This window comes from Opisthocomus hoazin, chromosome 1 (genome assembly GCF_030867145.1).
Source record: "Opisthocomus hoazin isolate bOpiHoa1 chromosome 1, bOpiHoa1.hap1, whole genome shotgun sequence".
NCBI classification, from domain to species: Eukaryota; Metazoa; Chordata; class Aves; order Opisthocomiformes; family Opisthocomidae; genus Opisthocomus; species Opisthocomus hoazin.
In genome coordinates, this window is record NC_134414.1 from 124,147,261 (window position 1) to 124,165,836 (window position 18,576).

The 18,576-nt window shown below is 39.8% G+C and overlaps 1 protein-coding gene across 4 annotated transcripts in view; it reads right to left on the reverse strand.

The window, feature by feature from the left end:
• EPHA6 (EPH receptor A6) overlaps nucleotides 1-18,576 on the reverse strand; it is a 543,420-nt gene that overhangs the window by 19,735 nt on the left and 505,109 nt on the right. For all 4 annotated transcript variants that reach the window (XM_075434878.1, XM_075434861.1, XM_075434886.1 and 1 more), the window contains one exon: nucleotides 6,061-6,210. In XM_075434878.1, the coding sequence (XP_075290993.1) occupies nucleotides 6,061-6,210 (150 nt within the window). The remainder of the gene's footprint in view (nucleotides 1-6,060; nucleotides 6,211-18,576) is intronic.

Below are 18,576 nucleotides of genomic sequence, written 5' to 3' on the forward strand. Positions count from 1 at the left end.
TGTATTTTTAAAAGTAACTTTTTTTGGCAGGCAAGACTATGAACTATAAGGGAAAGGGAATGCTTTTTACAGTTAACACAGCTAATTATTTCCATGCTTAGGCTTTCATGTTTACAAAGGGCACCATTCTATTTATATATTTTTAGTACACAGATGATATTAAACACTGGAGCCTGTTAAATACATTTTATCATTTTTTTTGATGTTAGAAATAGCTGTAAAGGTTGAAGACAGACTTAATATTAAATATTAACTATAACACCAAAATTATCTGAAAAATATTTTATGGACTTCTGCATAAAATTTCTGCATGTTTAGTTTCAAAATAATTTGAAACTGGCAAAAATGGCATCTGAAAATTAAGCTGTAATCTTTCTGATAGTTTCATTATTAACAGTAACATAGATTTTTGCTTTCAAAAGATAACTGACAGATTTTTTGATGTGACTGAGACAGAGGAAAGTCCAGAGGGACGTTTTCCCTGTGTCCTACTGACATCTGAAAAATCTACCAGGAGGGAGAGGCAGCTGCTCATGCCTCATGGTACGGAGCCAATCCCAGGTGTCTGCCAAGTGTTTTGATACCTGTGGGTTGAAAGAACTATATTAGGGTAAGTTATTTTTACTATTACAAGAAACTTTCATAAGTGTAAGGACTTTTATTCTGTTTGCTACAGTAGTTTTCTTGCATCTTGATTACAATCCATTAAATATTCTTTTTTTTTTTTTTTTTTTGGTAATACTATAGTTCTGCAACATTCACTAATTTATACAGTGGCCTCTAACAGGTGTCCCAGTGGACTTCACTCACAGCTGTTCTACAAACCAAGTGCATGGAATATAAATCTTCCTTTCCTCACATGAGCATTAGCAAGCCCGACTCTTAGCACAATCTGTTCATCAGTACACTAGTTTCCTTGGAAAGTTCAATATCTTAGCTAATGTTTATTAATTAAGCAATAAGACATGACAGACTGTGCAGCAGCCCTAATTAATGGACACCTCTGGTGCCTGCCACACATCTAAGAAGTGCATTAATCAGCACCAACACAGGTCTGAAGTGACTTACCACAATAATAAAATGGTTATTTACTTAAACAAGAACATTTCTCAAAGCTAATAACATTTTTAAGCCCCTACAATATACCTTGTACAGTATTCAAAAATTTGAGAGAAGCATTTTCAAACTCAGTTGCCTAAAGTTCAGCTCCCAAATCCCTGCTTAGGAATATAGGTAGAGGACACTAGATTTGCAGAGGTCTTGAGCCTCTCTGGCTTGCACTGACCTGATGAGTACTTGTGAACAGTTGTAGTCTCCGAAAATCTGACTGGGTTTATTTAAGTGGCAGATATCAGTTTAACACCTCTGTTCACATCAGCTCGTGCTCTGCACTACCTATGCTGGCTCCTTGTGATTTGATTGCTGTGACTGAGGGGTGGGAGAAGAGACCCTCGGTGGGCTTAGCTCATCCCCACCATTCAGCTGACTGAAGATGCGTTCACCTGGCAAATAGGCACCGCGCCAGTCAGCGCTGGTCTCGCTTCCCCCGGCATTGCCCCCCTTTGGGTAGGGCTGGGCCTGTCACTGGCTTCTATGTTAGACAGGTAAGAAACGAGCGCAGCCGCTCAAAACATCACTTACTTAGCCATGGTCTAAAACAGTGAATTAACTTCCCAAAGTTGTTTAATTAGGAAAGCAATTTATAAGATGGAATGTGAAGAAACAGACTTGGCTCTGTGGAGTTCATACTTGGAAGACTTTTGGTACTTTATAGAAACTCACACAGTTCAACAAATATTCTATTGCTAACTAGAGGAGAGTTTTATTATGATCAAAACACAGTAAGTGTTGTAATGTTAATGTTGCCAGATATTCTGCCATAGCAGAACCTCTGACTATACTTATTAAATACCTTATCAACAGTTGTTTGCATAATATGTTTTATGAATCTGTTTAGTGCATGCCCCTCTCTGTTACTATCCCTGCCATATGTACAGTATCACTGACCTTTGGGAAAGTCCTATTATTTCTGCAAAATAAGCTCATGTGAATTCAGGGTAATTTATTGTCTAAAACATATGTCCCAATATCCAGCAAAGTAAGCTTTACAAGATGTCTAATAACTTTAAATTTCCCAATGACATTTAGAGTCACTAAATGTATTTAGAAGGTCGCAGGTACTCACTGTTAACATTTCGGCACTGAAAGCCTGTGGGTAGGGCTCCAAAGAAAAGGAGTCCTTCGTGCTATGCGTCGCTGAACTGCAGGGAAAGCCCCCAGGAGTCAGCATCGTTAGCATAAGCGGCATCCATAGGGCCCGCATCATTATTCTGTATTAGCAGATACTTCTGTGCTGAATGTAGGAGCAATTAAATGTCACTATCCTCGTGCTATAGCAGAATATTTAATAAACTCTAAATGGAAGGGTTGCTTTATGAATTCTTACTGCTGGCATGGCCTTGAATAGATGCATCGTAGATTGTGATGGAGGGGAAGAGAACAGGCTGAAGCTAGCCTCAAGTACAGGGAGAGGCAGCTGGAATAAAGGTCTCTGTTGCACACTACTCTCAGCTGGTGGCTTGGGCTCTGCGTGAGGGTCCTACCAGTCATTCAAACCCTCTTCCCAGGCAGTGAATAGTGGGGCTGAGTGGATTTGACAGAAAGGCGCTCTTTCCGTCCATTCCCAGTTAGCGGTAACAGCAGTGGGAGAGTCAAGAGCTGGGCCGGTAACAGAGCCGGTGTGAGCAGAAGGATTATGATTACAGGAGAAGCAGAAGAGATGATAGCAGTTGGGTTCCTCACAGAGAGTTAACTCGAGACCAGATGAAATCACTCACAGCTGGAACAGAGACTGAGATTCCCCATGCTGTAGCACAAGATTGCTTGACATGCATGATACAGCAAAAAAGCGTCCTCTTCCCCCCCACCTCCTGGAACTGCAGTCACTACCAGCTGCCCATCACCTGCAGCTCAGTAAGCAGAGTGGCAACATGAGGGGCAGAGGCAGAGTTACGGAGAGGTGATATTGCAGTTGGAAGCACTGTCACTGCACAGAACCCAGGTATCATGGTAGGGCCAACTTTGTTCAGCAGTATCTCTGGCTTCATGGGCTTCTTTAATCTCTAAAAAAGCCACCCATGAATGGGGTGCTGCAGATGGAAGGGAGAAATGAAATACAAATTATACTGTGAGGAAAGCCAGGCAAAAGACTATTGCCCACGATACGCTCAAAGGATGTGCCAGTGGCAAGTGACAGGGCCGCAGCAGAAAGGACTGTGAGCTGTTGCTGCTTTTATGATTAGCACAGTCCCTCAACCAGGCAGTGCTAACAGGGGTGGAAGGGAAAAAGTAACTGCCCAGTGAGCCTTACTTGTAAAGGCACATGCAGACATTGTGCTTACTAGTCAGAGAGTGTCGAGTGGCCAAGAGGCAATGGGCACAAACTGAAACCCATGAAATTCCATCAAAACATAAGAAAACAGTTTTCTGTTTTGTGGGTGACTGGCACAGGTTGCCCAGAGATCTTGCAGAGTCTCTGTCCTTGGAGACAGTCAAAATCCGATTGGAGATAGCCCTGAGCAAACTGCTTTAGCTGACCCTGGTTGAGCAGGGGGGCTGGAGCAGACAATCTTGAAAGGTTCCTCAACCTCAGCTGTTGTGTGATTCTGTGATTTGCTAGTACCTTTTTCCCAGTTTCTTGTTCTGTTCAATCTCCCCTTAAAAGAAGGCTCACAGTGAAATTAACCATTGCATCTATTAGTTTGGGAAGGCAGAAAATTTGAGGCTGTATGTGCATTTTGATACAAAGGCAATTCCATGCAATGCAGAGTAATCGGGTTTTGCAACAGCATGCTAATGATGAACAGGCTGATCTTGCTATGGCTGTGTTCAGCTTTGCTTCGAAACAGAAGATTAGCTCAAGAATAGCACCCTCTGCTATTGCAAGGCTGAAGTGATGTCCCAACTCTTTAGCAACTGGCTCCTAAACCACCACATCTTACAATGAGGCTTTTTAAGGAAAACGATAGCAGTTTGTCTTAAATCGGTGTTTGCAAGCAATGGTAATTCAGGAGGTGATACATGGCACTCTGTTCAGGCAAAGAAATAGCTGGGGTACTCATATTGTTGGTCAGAGTCTGCCTATTCATCCTCTTTTATTAACTTTGAACCTGTTGGCCCACTTGAATCAAATTAAACAAGTTGTGTAAGAATCAGCAGCTGGCAGAGGCATAAATTTGGTTGTAGGACATGGAGATTTAAATATATGAGAAATCTGTACACAGATGATTTCATACAGTGCCCCAGAGAAAAACAGCCCTAACTCAGTTGTCTAAGCATAGGTATCTAATTTTAGACTCCCTAAGGTAATCCTGCTTAGCCCTCAGTTGTTGCTCCTCAAGAACTTAGGTCTCCTGCACGTCCTGCATCAGCTGCATGTGGAAATCTTCGTTACTCTCAGGCATCTCAAATGCCAACAGATCGCTAGCTGGGGGAAACAGAATTGAGCGTACTGGGTTTATCTGCTTATTTCACAGTAAATCCATGATGTGTTTATAGTTCAGATAGTACCAAAACAATGTCTTCACTGAAGAAAAAAGTTTACCTCAGCTTGGTGGTTGCTCATTCTCTTCAGATGGGCAACCAGCCACCACTGCCTGGTCAATCAACAGAAGAGTAGCTCCAAAGCAGGCCCAGCAGGTATCATCCCATACCTGGTGTTAATTAAGGAGCACAGCAGGGAGCTGGGTTGCTGGCAGGTAGATGTGTGGAATGGGGATGGAGGCTGTAGGCATTGTCAGGGGAGAATGATGTACAGGAGAGGTGGTCTAATTCCAAAGACTAAACTCACAAAAGAAATGCTGGAGAGAAGTAGGATTGGTACTGGTGTAGTAGAAGTACTGGTGAGGCTGTAGAGTACAAATCTAAAGGAAATAAGGCTTTATTAGTTCTGCTAGTCTTTTCTGTTTTCAGTGGTTTTGGTTGTTTTTTTTTTTTTTCTTTTCTTCCTGAAACACTCTGACAAGATGTTTTTTTTAATGAAAATCTCTCTCAGATCCTTATCCCCAAATGACTGATCAGCTTTAACAAGCAACCAGACTTGAACAGCTGAATAACTTAGCAACAATATAAAACCAGCCACCTGGGAAAAGTCTTGTCAACTTTTCAGAACAAATGCAGAGGTATTCTAGGCACATATATGAGAGAGGTTTAAGATGGGTTGGCTGATATTCTGCATTTTGACATAGAGATTGATGGCTGGTGTGAAGACTTGAGTATACCTGTTTGTGCTGTCATGGGGATCCATCAAACAAGAGAATTAGTGAAAATTTAAATTGTGATAGAGAAAAAAAGGATTCCTTCCTTCCTGGGCTTCATTTTCTAGTGCAAGGCTTCAATTTTACTAGATGGAAATGTGTTTTTTCAATTGGGAAGGCTTACTTGGCCACAACTTTGGCAAAAAAAAGTCAAACATAACCCAGTTATGAGGGAGGACTATTATCCTTCACTGTGGTTAAGCCTATACATACTTTTTGAGGAAAACAGAATGCATTTATTCTTAGAAAGAAGAATTGGCAAATACATTTCTCATGGCAGCTTAACTATTTCAGAATTTAACCATGTACGCTCATTGAAGGGTCCTGTCAGACTGTACTGGAGATAATGGGCCAACTTTATCATCAGAATAATTCCAGTATTCCCTCAAGTTTTGATTTATAGCTTGACTGAGAACTGCATCAACTTGCATGTCTGATGCAGATTCCCAGGGATTTGGGTGAAAGCCACATATAGTCAGCATCAGAACCTGGCAAGCTGCTATGGCTCTTTGTAATACAGCTTTAATCCATGGGAGGAAGCTAGTCAAGGTTTTAGTTACAGAGGGCCAGGTTTTCAGGCTTCATAAATTAACTATCCCATTGAAGTTGATAAGAGTTATGCTGATTTGAGTAAGTTGAGGTTCCAGTCTAGAAAGTGAATGAGAAAGCAAAACAGGTCAGGAAGTGACAATAATTTTCAAGGAGCATTTCAGCAACTCACAGATTAGTCCTTGGTAGTACTTACATCCTGGTTGGACATCTCCCAGTATGGTCTCTCACCATAGGACATCACCTCCCACATTACAATCCCGTAGCTCCACGCGTCGCTGGCCGATGAGAACTTCCGGTAAGCTATAGCTTCAGGAGCAGTCCACCTTATGGGGATTTTTCCACCCTGGAAAATATGTTATCAACTTATCAATATGACCAGAATACAGAACAGTAAATGTTTAAAAGTAAAGAAAACAAAAGATATCCTGGATGCTGAGATTCTTCACTCTGCCTTCTGTCAATTTGCCTTGTCAATTGGCTGCAAGTGGAAAAGCAGAAATACACCTTTTTCACAATTTGACAAAAGTTTGGTTTCATTTGTAGTCTAATTCACCAAAACCAGCACTTTGTGAAAAACAAGTCTCAGTTTAAAGAACAGAAAGCATTTTAGATGATTCATGTTTGCTCAGAGTCCTATAATTAGTCAGAACATGCCTTTTGATTGAAAACATCCCTAGCCTGAAATTCCTAGTGCATTGACATTTAATCTCTTTTTCCTTAAATGAAATAGAAACATCTATTGCAAAATGGAGCACCAAAAGCACTTAATAAAATTATTTAAGCAGAAAGGAAACTATAGCCTTTCTATTATTCTGTACTCTTGATAACCTCTTTAAATTTTTGCTGTGCCCTTTAAATATCCAGGTAAAGAGCAAACCAAGTATGTTTCTAATAGGCGTTTCCTTAGGATATTGAATAGTTTTATTCTGCAGCTCTCAACTTAAAATCCAAGTGCCACCACAAAAAAAAAAGATCTGTAAGAATTCAGTCGACAAACCTGACTTACTCTTTACAAGACCACAGTATGCAGAATTTTTCTCTGACATTAGTAATTGAACCTAAAATAGTTTATGTATGAAAACTATTTTCCCTTTTTACAACAAAGTGTTTCTTCTCCAGATATATTTCTCTTTTCAAAAGTATGCATTTATTATCATTCTCCATGTAACTCTCTACGTAAGTAGAGAGCAATATACTTAAGGTGCCACTAGATGGTAGAAGGAGGCAGTCAGTAGAGCCGAGCTCACTTTGCAGTAGTTGCTTTCAACAGCAGTAATAGATTCTGCTTGGCGTTATAATTGTATTTCTGACAGAAACAAAAGAAGAAATGAACTAGAACATCCATTTGGCAATTGAAGAGAAGCCACAGTTAAAAACAAGTATGTAAATCTCTGTTAATTTGCTTTGAAAGTATAAAAAATTGCGTGCAAGTTGCTGAGGCCTGACTTCTACTGAGAAGATGCTTTTTCTACCAAAAAGTGTTCCAAGGCAAAGCTGGGTGTCTGTGGCGATGTGCCAGTAAGCTAACTTCTCATCAGTGAGTCTCAGCTGCTGATGAAAAATGTATGGTTCACATTTATGTAGTATGATGGTTAAGATGGCCTTTGTATGATGTTACATTTTTTTGCAGCTGCTTTTTTAAAGCCTTTGCTTGCTCAATTGTGGTTGCAGTCAGTGGCAAACCACATACTGATCTGAGCAGTGGTAAGGTAAAGGTAATACTTTCTTTTGCATTTTTGCGCAAGCACGCCTCTACCCCCTTTTCTTAATCCAGTAACCTGGTGGTCAGACCACTCCCCTGGAATGTCAGAGATGGAAAGAACTTCATGCCCTCCCTGCTGCCATCTCTGAGCTGGCCCTAGCCAGTGCTGCAGGGTGCGATGCTCTTAGACCCTTCCTGGTATGCTCTTCCACTTGGGAAGCAATGACAAATGTATTTTGGTATAAGAATGGAGAAACAGGATGACAAAAGAGATTTGTGATAGGACATTTTCCAAGGAAAGACCAGCCTAATTGCTTGTCTTTTCCCCAGGGAATATTTAAACCTTCTAAACAAACTGGATAAGAGCATTTGGTGTTTGATCTCATGATCTAATTGCAGTGGTGTTTCAGTTGGATATGCGAGTCCAAGCTTCTTGAGGCAGTGGAAGATTTAGATATTCAGTGCCCCAAATATACCCTACACACTAGGCTGTCCAACCAAAAGGATGTGTCCTCTGAGAAACAGACGGTTTTAGGGTCTAACTACAGAGTATAGTTCAAAATATCTCCTTACACCACAGAGTTATGGGCCTTACCCTTTTTACTGGATCAGGTTTAGTCCTTTATTTTTAAACATTTTCATGCCAAACTTAGGTAATTCCATCCTTAGATCCCTGTCTTCTGCAGGTTTTTGGGGACAATCAGTATTTTCCTGGCCTAAGTCACAGGGTCGTGGTAGGCATTTAACTCCTTCTTTGGACCTGGACACGGACACATGCACTTTTAAAAAGGTAAACAACATTGCTGCTGATCCACATCAGAAGAGACACTGCCCTGACAACCCTAAATGCCCTTCCTCATCAGCAGCATATCAGTCCTGGATGATGAATGATGTAGAAGATGATACACTTGTTCCAACACAGGAGTTCACTGTCTAAACCTCGTCTTACCAAGCAGTAAGACGAGGTTGCTGCCTCTTGCTTTGTGTCCACTCAGGATACTTTCTGGAGTGCCACACCAGCATTCAAGGGAGGATGCAAAAGAAAAATTCCGTATTTTCTTTCCTTATCACAGATCTCAGAAGATGACAGGAAAAAAAGTCTACTAGTTTAGATGGTTGTGTTACTGTAAGACTTTGTTTACCAAGACAAACTGATAAATCAACAAATTTACAATGAGCCTACATTTCTAATTTGGAGAGTTTTGTTAAATATTTATTTTCGAATTTAATGAAAACTCTCACGTTAATAATTAAATATCTACTTTTAGGGAAAACACAAATCTATACATGCAAATAAAAGGCATTTGGCGATTTATAGATTTTACTTTTAATGTCTATAACAAAATAGGAAAATTTTTTTAAAGTGTGTTCTTTTTATAAATCTGATTATGTATTCCCAAATTATACTCAAAAAAGAAGTCACATCTCAAGCAGCATTTGCAGCTATATTTGTGACTATTGGCTACATATAAATGAGTTTCAGAGAATCTGATTAGACTCTACAACTAGATCCATGATAGAGCTTTACTAACTTACCCCTTTTGGACTGAAACAGTAGTGGCTCATTGAGAGTGAAAATGAGAATGGAGAACAGAGTCTTAACAAAATTCAAGGCAGTTCACATTCAAGGGCATAAGATGTGTTCGGTGTTGTAAAATAAAATTCTTTTGTGCTGGCTTTAATGACAAAGTGAAGCAAAACCTCTAAAAAATTTACAGTGGATTTATCTTATGTATGAAGATGTTGTAGTCATAAAAATGTAAATTTCAACACTTAATTATGTTTGCAGAGTATCTTTTTATGCAAAAAAGTTGTTTTATTTATTTGAAAGCTATTCAAAAGGCGGAGATTGCAATATGACTACCTTAAGAGACACAGATGACTGAACAGTAGTAATAGCTGCTCATGCATAATAAAAGAACACATAAGGTTTAGAATAGCTGAAAATACATATCCGGTTTCTGATTAGAGTAATAAAAAGTGTTACTGATATTGGACATGTCTTTTTACACTTTCATCTAACTGGAAAAAATAATAAATGCAATACTTACTGTTTACACAATGCCTTACCTCAAAATTAAGATAAATTTATAAATGGTCTACATTTTACTACTGTAGCAATGAAATCTGTCACAGCTCCCAGTATCAGAAAGCCCTTATGCAAGCCCATTCTGCTTTTAGGTTATTCTCTCTCTTTTGGGGGGGCAGAGGGGGAGGGGCAGAAGGGGTGTTAGGAACAAAATTGCATTTCTGCCTCATCTTATATATTAATAACGATATGAGTGATAAGCTAGTTTTATTTTCACATAGTAAAAGAACACTAACACTGCTATTCAAATAATTAGAATTCAGCCTTTTTTTCCTGTATGCTGCCAGCTGAATAGTGTCTATCTCCTGATTTTTTTCTTGATTGCAATTTAATAAGCAATTTTAATATGCAGTGTCAAGAGTCCCCTTGGAATTAGAATATTAGGCTCACATTGCTTAGCTTGTCGAACTGTTTAGAGAGCAGCCTTTGAAATGTAATTTACCCCCTTGCCCACCCACACCCATGCTTACTTTCCCTACAGAGTTGGCAACTGCACAGTTCGCCACACATTTAAAGACAGAGGTGGAACTATGTGTTGCAGAATGCCTCATATTCTTTACCTCAAGCTATGCATGAGAGGGAGATAGTCTTCCCAAAATGGTGTCTCTTCTTTGAGCTTAGAACACAAAAAACTGCTTATGATCTGTTATGTGAAAAGACCCCAGTGAAGCAACTGACACATCACATATTGTCCAATGGGCCACAAAATCTATTCCTTACTCTGTGTTTTTGCCATGTCCCATTTGATTTTTTTTTAATTTTAAAAGTTAGACATCTTTTAAAAAAACAAGAGGCATTAACATTTTCTTTAATTAAATATTTAAACATATTTTAAAACTCCAGCAGAACAATGTCACTGGCAGCTACAGCCCATTATTCTACCAAGATGAAGGTTGGGATGTATCGGCAAGCTCAAAATGCTTCATGTGAGAAATGACAGAGAAGCAAAGAAGGAAGCCTATTAGATGCCCGGAACTTTTGGTGTGCCTCGCTAGCTAATTAAAGTGAGGAGTGGTGCCACAGAGAACCTTACGTATAAAACTGAAGGTAAGATGTATGAGCTCCCATTGGATGTGCAAAGACTGTGATAGACGTAAGCAGCCAGAAGCAAACACAGTGCATCAGATTCATGGTGTCCCAGAACTAGCAGTGATGTGAAACAATGCCTGTTTCTATTGAAAGGCCTGTTTCATATTTTCCTTGAATGACAGACACGGCAGCGGGGCTGTCATAGAGCTGGCTGCAGTTCTACTAAATGCTGAGGTGCAAACCCATCAGTTCCAGATGCACAGACATCTAGAACTGTCTATTTCTGGGACAAAAGTTACTGAACTATGTGCACCATTAGTCTAATATGGCACAGTAATTCCTATGCATCTGTCAGTTACTATTCCTTTATGTACGATGTTACTGAATCATGCAGTAATTTTCTGTGACACAAGTGTAGTATCTGTCTTTTTCCCCAACTCAAATGACAGAAATGGGGAAAAAAAGGAACTTCAGAGTGAAGAGAGGCAAAAGTAACGAGAGAGATTAGTTTTAAATATTGGACATAATTCATCATTCTGTACAAAAGCCTTATGCCACTTTACTGGAGTGATGCTTTTATTTCAGCATATGAATCAAATTTTTCAAGTGCACAGTTACAAATAGTCAGAATTTAGCATCCTCAAATCATAATTTAGAACTATTCAGTATTATCAACAGTCTTCTCTAGCGTCTATTGGAATATCAGAGAAACTACATGGCAAAATAACAAAACTGCTCTGAAAAGGCTTTTCAGAATTTGCTCTCCTTATGCCCAATTCCCGTCAGTTCTACAAGTCTTTCATTTTCCACAGAACTGAAAGGAACAAAACCCCCTGATTTTCAAAAAGAATGGATTTTCTTTTAATCTCTGGGAAAATATTAATTTTCTTTCAAATATCCTGATTAACAATGCTAAAGTTAAATATGTAGAACTTTATGTCCCCCGCCCCCCAAGTTAGCTATCCAGTTTTTCAGAACAAATTATTTATGGTTTTGACAATATGTTATCTTAGTGAATATTAACCCCTAAGTTATAGATGTATTTGTGTCTTCAAAAAGGGGGAAAGCTGCTGATGGATGGAAAGAATCAGTGTGTAAGATATTGGCAGAACTAAAGCAGCCAAGATGAAACATTTGTCCACAGATCATCAGAAACACTTCATGTTAAATGGCATTAACATTAGCGGGATGCTTCTCCAAAATACTCCACCCAACCTGTCATTTTGTCTTCCTAAAGGTTGTCACTAAGATGAATTGATCAGTGGTATGCACATACACAAAACCTCCAGAAAGACAGATATAAAGACAGATATATTCTACACTATCGTCTTTTAGTTCAAAAATTTAAAAAATAAAATATGAAATTACTTTGATATAAAATTGAGGAATTATGAAATCAGAAATGCTTTCTAAAACAGCTAGGATTCTCATTAGTAGCAGTAGTAGCATCGCCTTTGAAACAAAACACTTCAACATGCAATCCCTTGTCTGTTCTGAGGCATTAATCTTCACCTGCGTTGAAAGTTAATCACAATTCTGATAAAAATGCATAGCTTTGACCCTCAAAATCGAGGCAAGTGAAATGGTAGTGAATATTTCTGACCACTCACATCTGTCCTGCATTCATGTTTTCTTGACAGTGCAGTTTAAAGGACTTCATATAATGACAAAGATACAGCAAACCACCACATACGAGTGGTTGGTACCATTGTCTCTTGTTTGTGTAACTAAGTGGACTACAGACATCTTTTCTTGCTAGCCACGATGCCTTCATCTACAAGGTGCTTATTGAAAGACTCAAGGTTTTTATCAATTTATTTTAAGAACGTATATTTGTTTTAATTAATTAATTTTAATTAATTATAATTAATAATAATTAGTTTTTAAATGAACAAAGTAGTTCATTCCAGAGATCAAGCAAAAGGGGTCCATGGTTGAAGATGGGCAGAGGTCCCACTCTTCCAGAGCTGAAAGCTCGGTGTGCTTTTTTCAGAAGAGGAAGGGGCGAGAAAGTGAAGAGGAAGTAGGGAAAGACACAGAGAAGAAAAGATTCCACTTTCAGAAGTTACCTGCTTTACACACCGGTGCAGACAGCTAGAGCTGTCAGCGAGCAGCAAGCACAGGGCTGCTCCCCAAGGGTTGGGGAGCCAGGAGTGGCCACCAAGCAGGATGGGCCATGCCCTTGTGGACAGGGTGCACCCCACAGTGTCTAGGGGGATGAGCAGGGCAGCGTGGTGTTGGCAACGAGGGCTATCAACAGTCCCGTATCAGGCGGAGGCAAGCCAGCAGGCCATGGCCAAGGTGAACCCAACGAATCCAGACAAGTCCAGTCCAACAGGGCTGGGGCTGCCCAGCTGCAGTGCTGCTGGAGCAGGGACTGATGGCCCTAGGCTGAGCTGAAATGAGGCCCTGGGCCCGTGAGCAGAGGTGGTAGGGAGCCCCAGGGGAGGCCAAGCAGGTCAGTAAGGACTGGCGGTGTCCTTGGAGCTCTATTTAGAAGTAGACAAATGTCCAAAGAGAGATAAACACTAGTATTTTGGAAAAATCTCTTCGAGACTGGTCTTTCAAAAGGCAATGGTGGCACTGGTGGGTCCAAAGAATCTCATAATCTTTTAGAGTGGGACTTTGCATTAACCTAGGATTAAGAATACTCCAATGAATTTTTCTGTATTGGGTGCTTGGTCCTCAGTAACAAAGAAATCCTTTCATTTTCTGAAATTAAATATCAGAACCATGCATCTCTACCAAATCCAGTTTAGAAACTATAGCACTACTTGAGAGTAATGAAAGGAAAAAAATGTCATTTTTCTTGAAACTATTATTTCTGGCAAGGATCTATCTCTTTTCAAGAGCATCAATTTCAAGCTATCTGCCAGCTGTGTCAGCACAGCTCACATTATAGCCGTAACCAATTTCTCGAAAGTTACTCCTCGAGTCCTTCAATCTGCACAACCAGAGCCTATCCACTTTGCTTACACAAGTAGTCCTACTGAAGTCAATGGAAAAGGTGAAAGGGATTTGTTCTGAGATGCTTATTTGAAGGATGCCTTACGTTGCATAACTCCCTAACAAAGGAATTTACTACAAAGTCCATTCTCAGAGCAGAACTGAGTAACTGAATACAAATATTTCTCCAAAACCAGGTAATTTAAATTGAAAAAAAAGATGTTACTAGGCACTATGCTTTCTTAGAAGCATCAGTGATGACTTGTCTCTGAAATGATGCCCCTGCCTTGCCCAGGGCTTTATGAGGTGTTTATTATTGGATTAAAAGTAAACTGTTACCATGCGCTGCTTGAAAACTTCATGTCATTAAATATCATTAACGATTTCACAGCTAGTGATTTTCACACGCACATCTAGTTGACATGCACAACAAATAGTTCCCATGTTTCAGTAATCAAGTGGCCTCTCTCTGTGCTGCCATAATGCCCAGATCATTCATACTCTACTGCCTTGCCCCTGAACCCCTGCCATAATTCCTTCCACACCATGCAGTTTGAAGTGGGGAATAAAAACTCAGCAGCATATGGAAACTTGAAAATTGAGGACAAAGTCGAATGGATTTAAATATAAAACTAACACCATATAGGCTATGGTACTGTCTCCAGTATACATTTTCATATTCCATTCTTTGGGATGCTGTACTAGAGAGAATGTAGGAACCTAGATATTGAATTCATATACAATTTGCACTGGGGTACACTAGATTTTGTTTATCTAAGGCTTCTTCAAAACTTTATTCTAGAAACAAGTTGGAAACATCACAAAAATTAGGCTTTTCTTTTGAGAGTTGCAGTGCCACACACAGATAATGATGATCTGAATTATTACGAGGCTAAGCTACTCGGCAAGTATCATTGCTTCATTTTTCACCCCAGCTGCATCAGGAAGTGCAGAGGGGAATTAATATCTTCGTAACTGATGAATTAAATGTTCTGCTCACATTTTTGTGAGGTCACTTCTCGTTTTATCCTGAAGGAGTTTGCTGGTTCTTTAAGTTTCAGTCAATTCATGGATAAGTAGCTGGTGAAAAGATAAGAAACAAACAGTCAGAAAGAAAAGGTCAGGTTCTGGAGTGGCATCCCCCAGGGACCAACGCTTATGTCCTGCTGGCAGTGTATGTGGAAAGAATCTACAATACAGGCTGGCCAGCGAATAGGTAAAATTGTGCTAGCAATCCAAAGGTATTCATGGTAGTAAAGATGATGACTGAACACAAAAATTTGCCAAAGAATCTTATGACACTGGGTTACCAAGTGATAAAATGGCAAAAACTTCAGTGTCATAGTGATGCATATAGAAAAAAATCCTCCTAACTTTACATAAAAAATAACAGGATTCTGTACTATCACTGCTCAAGACAGATCTTGTGGTTATAACACACAGATGGCTCTATAACATTATCAGCTCCGTGCTCAAAAGCTGACTCAAGGGAAGAAAATGAAATTAAATGATAGAAATGGTCACGAAAAAGTATGGCACTGTTAAAAACTAGGACATTCCTGCATATTGCTTACTGATTGTAATCTTCAGGCCCCAACCCAAAAGGATACACTGAAACTAACAGACCCATAGAAAAATGCAGGATGAGTGTTCAAAGGTATAGAACACAAGAAACTAAAAAAGGTCTATATCACCCTGAATATAATGGAGCGGATAATAGGTGGAGAGTACAGAACCAGTGTTCATCAAACGTAAGTGGCAAGCAGCAAATTAAAACATCAACAAAAACTGTTGGGTGTTATTTTTTTGTATTTTTTCAAGGAAACATTGCTATGGTATGTTGTGGACTCTAAAAATACAAACATCTCCAAAAAGTAACTAGATAAACTTGCAGAAGAAATATTCATGAAAGATATTATGTATAAAGACCTACCTCTGACTTAAAGAAGTCTTTGAGCCACAGACTGCTAAAAGCTCAATAACTAAAACTGAGAATGCATCATTGCATGTGCACTCTCTTATTATAGTCCTCCTTGGAATTCAGTACTTGCTTGCACTTTGGAGATGTGCTACTGAGCTCAAAAGCATTGCAGCTGTCTGAGTTTGATCATTATTCCCTTCCTATGATCTCAATTCACTTGCAGGTAAAATACAAACACATGGTATAACAGCGTAACTGGAAAAAAGCAGACGATGAACATTTTATCAACATTTCTGGGGAAAAAAAAGATAAAGAAAATTAGAAAGTTAAATTTAAAGAAAGGTACCTGAAGTGAGGTGTTCTTTGCTGTGAGACAGTGTAATTGTAGATGGCTATCTGAAGGATCACAAGACTTTTTTTTTTTTTGTTGATTCTATGACTACATTTCTATGTATTTTTACAGGACCCCAATGTTTACAAATACCTTTATGACTAAACCCTCTGACAAAAACGAAATAAATAGTTCTACTGTAAGTTTTAGCAACAGAAAAAGGACCAAGTGTTAAGGAGATAAACTGGCAGACTGTTACTTGTAATAGTACTGCCCTCAAGATAGTGGGGGATGGCTGCTGGGTGAGTGTGTGGAGGTCTTATATTTGCTCTATGGAGGAATGACACTATCTTGTAAAGATTTTGGTCTCATATCTTTCATCAGCAAAAAATAATTTGACTTAGGGGAACAAAGGTAATAAAAGTATACCCAGACTGTTGGGAAGCATGCAAGTTTCATGTCTCTAAGCAAGCCCACATACCGCATTAAAATAGTGTTTATAGCGTAAGGGAGATGGGACAACAGATGCTGATGAAGGTGAAGGCATTGAGTCCAGGGCCATGGGTCAAGAAGCACGACAGAGGCCAGGTACCTGTCAAATACTGGGCACCATCTCCTGCCTTCCCATCTGGGGACAGGGAGGGACAAAGGCTTGCCAAGGCCAGGGTGAGCAGTGAGGGACAGAAGAGAAGAGGACGGTAACAGGCATTTCTCTTGCACAAGGCCAAAATGCTCCCAGTGCCGCCCAGCTGGTTTTCCAAAGAAATTAAGTGTAGGAGCTGCAGCTGCACTGCCAGCACATCTGTCTGCCGGTCAACCCCCAGGCTAGGAGCTTTGAACCACTAGCAATTTCAAGAATCGTGGATGACAGAAAGGTAGAGATGGGAAAGACATCCAAGCCTAGATCAAATCACCTAAACATGGTGTCTCCTGTCCCTTTAGACACTGTTGCTTGCTAGCTGTCATTTTAGGAAAGTGCAGGTCTCCTGCTGTCTCTTGTCTGCCAGTCCTCTGCAGAGATCTCGGGTTCCCCATGGTATCTCAGAGGGCACTAGACCTTTACATTTAGGCAGCTGATCCCTTCCCAGTTTCCCCCATATTTAATGAAAAACAGTATCTGACCAAAGGAAAGGCAGAAAAGCTCAGTACGCCGCTGTTCTTCTGGACCAGCCAACAGGTAGAAGACAGTGGCTCCATGGCTGATCAGGCTGCACAATGTTGGGCACAACACACTGCCACTTGCCCAGCTGGCAAACTAGGCAAACAATGTGGCTACTGGGGAGATAGGTATAGGGAGGTGAAAGGGGCTTATGAGTAATTAGATACTGTATGAGGCCACAGCGACATGGGAGGGATCTAAGCTTTACCAGGGAAGTGGCACTGGTGGAGTACAGGAAGAAGCTGGAGGTACTGTGAAGGTGGCTGGGGAAACTCTGAGAAGATCAGAAGTTATGCTACTGAGGCTGCAGAAGATAGCCTGAGAAGTAGGATAATTGTAGCATGAAAATGCAGTAGAGGTATGCAATGGAGCCCTAGGACATAGGGCTTCATTAATTTGCTTCTTGTGAAATAAATTTTTCCCTATCCTCTGACCAAGGAAGGTATCCTGTTACAGCGGAAGTTACAACACAGTGTTATCATACCATAACTGCACAAACATGGCTGAAGCATACAATGAAAAAAATTACAAAGAAATGAACATACAAGCATAGTTTTCAGTCAAGTTAGGGGCTGCCTTGCAACAAAGTTTCTCTGATATTTCTATTTGGTTTAGCGAACAGACTGGTATCGCCCATAGATCACTGCAGCGTGGCAGTGTGCAAATTGTTGAATAATAGGATAACCATCTGTTGGATGAGGAATAGTCTGGCACAGAAATGTGGTTGAGCCTTTCTGCAGATATCCATGTTCAACTAAATCTCTGTCAACTGTTTGAATAAAGGGCACTGAACGTCAAGGCAGTTTCTGTTTCAGTATCATCACCAGCTTACCAGGACAAGGCATTGACTGATGCTTATAATGGTAGCTCCAGTCATACTAATGGCAATGCAAATTTAATATACGGTGTTTATAGTAGTGTAATGTTGGTTTACAGACACTGAGAATTTGCTTCTGACCTTTACAACAGCAACATTTCTTAGTATTGCACTTCCTAGATTCCTGTACTTCTTTTCTGTATCTTGATATATTTTTAATTTAGGCTGTTCATGAATTGTGACACTGGGATACCTTTTGTCCTATAAGTCAGTTGAATTTATTCCCTGTATTCCCCAGATGGCATAAAGTTTTGAGTAATACACTATTAGATTATCTTTTTCTGATGATGCATCATACTAAGTCATCATCTGACTGATGATAATATAATGGGAATAACATATTAACATAATTTATCATCCCTGTACCTTGCTCAGGGGATATTTTACTTTATCATATAATATATTAGTTGTGACTTCCAAGATATATTACAGTGAGACATCATCAGAAAGAAACATTTTGATGAATTACTACTTAACGGTAGAGACTATTATCTAGGGATAAACAGGCCTCAGGCGTACTTTGTTTAACAGAATCATGTAACACAAAGGTAAGAAGATACACGGCATAATGAGAGATGTGATTATTCTCTGACATCAGACTTGCCACTGGTGCTAGACCAGCTGTGGTTTATCTTGGAATAGTAATTTATATAAA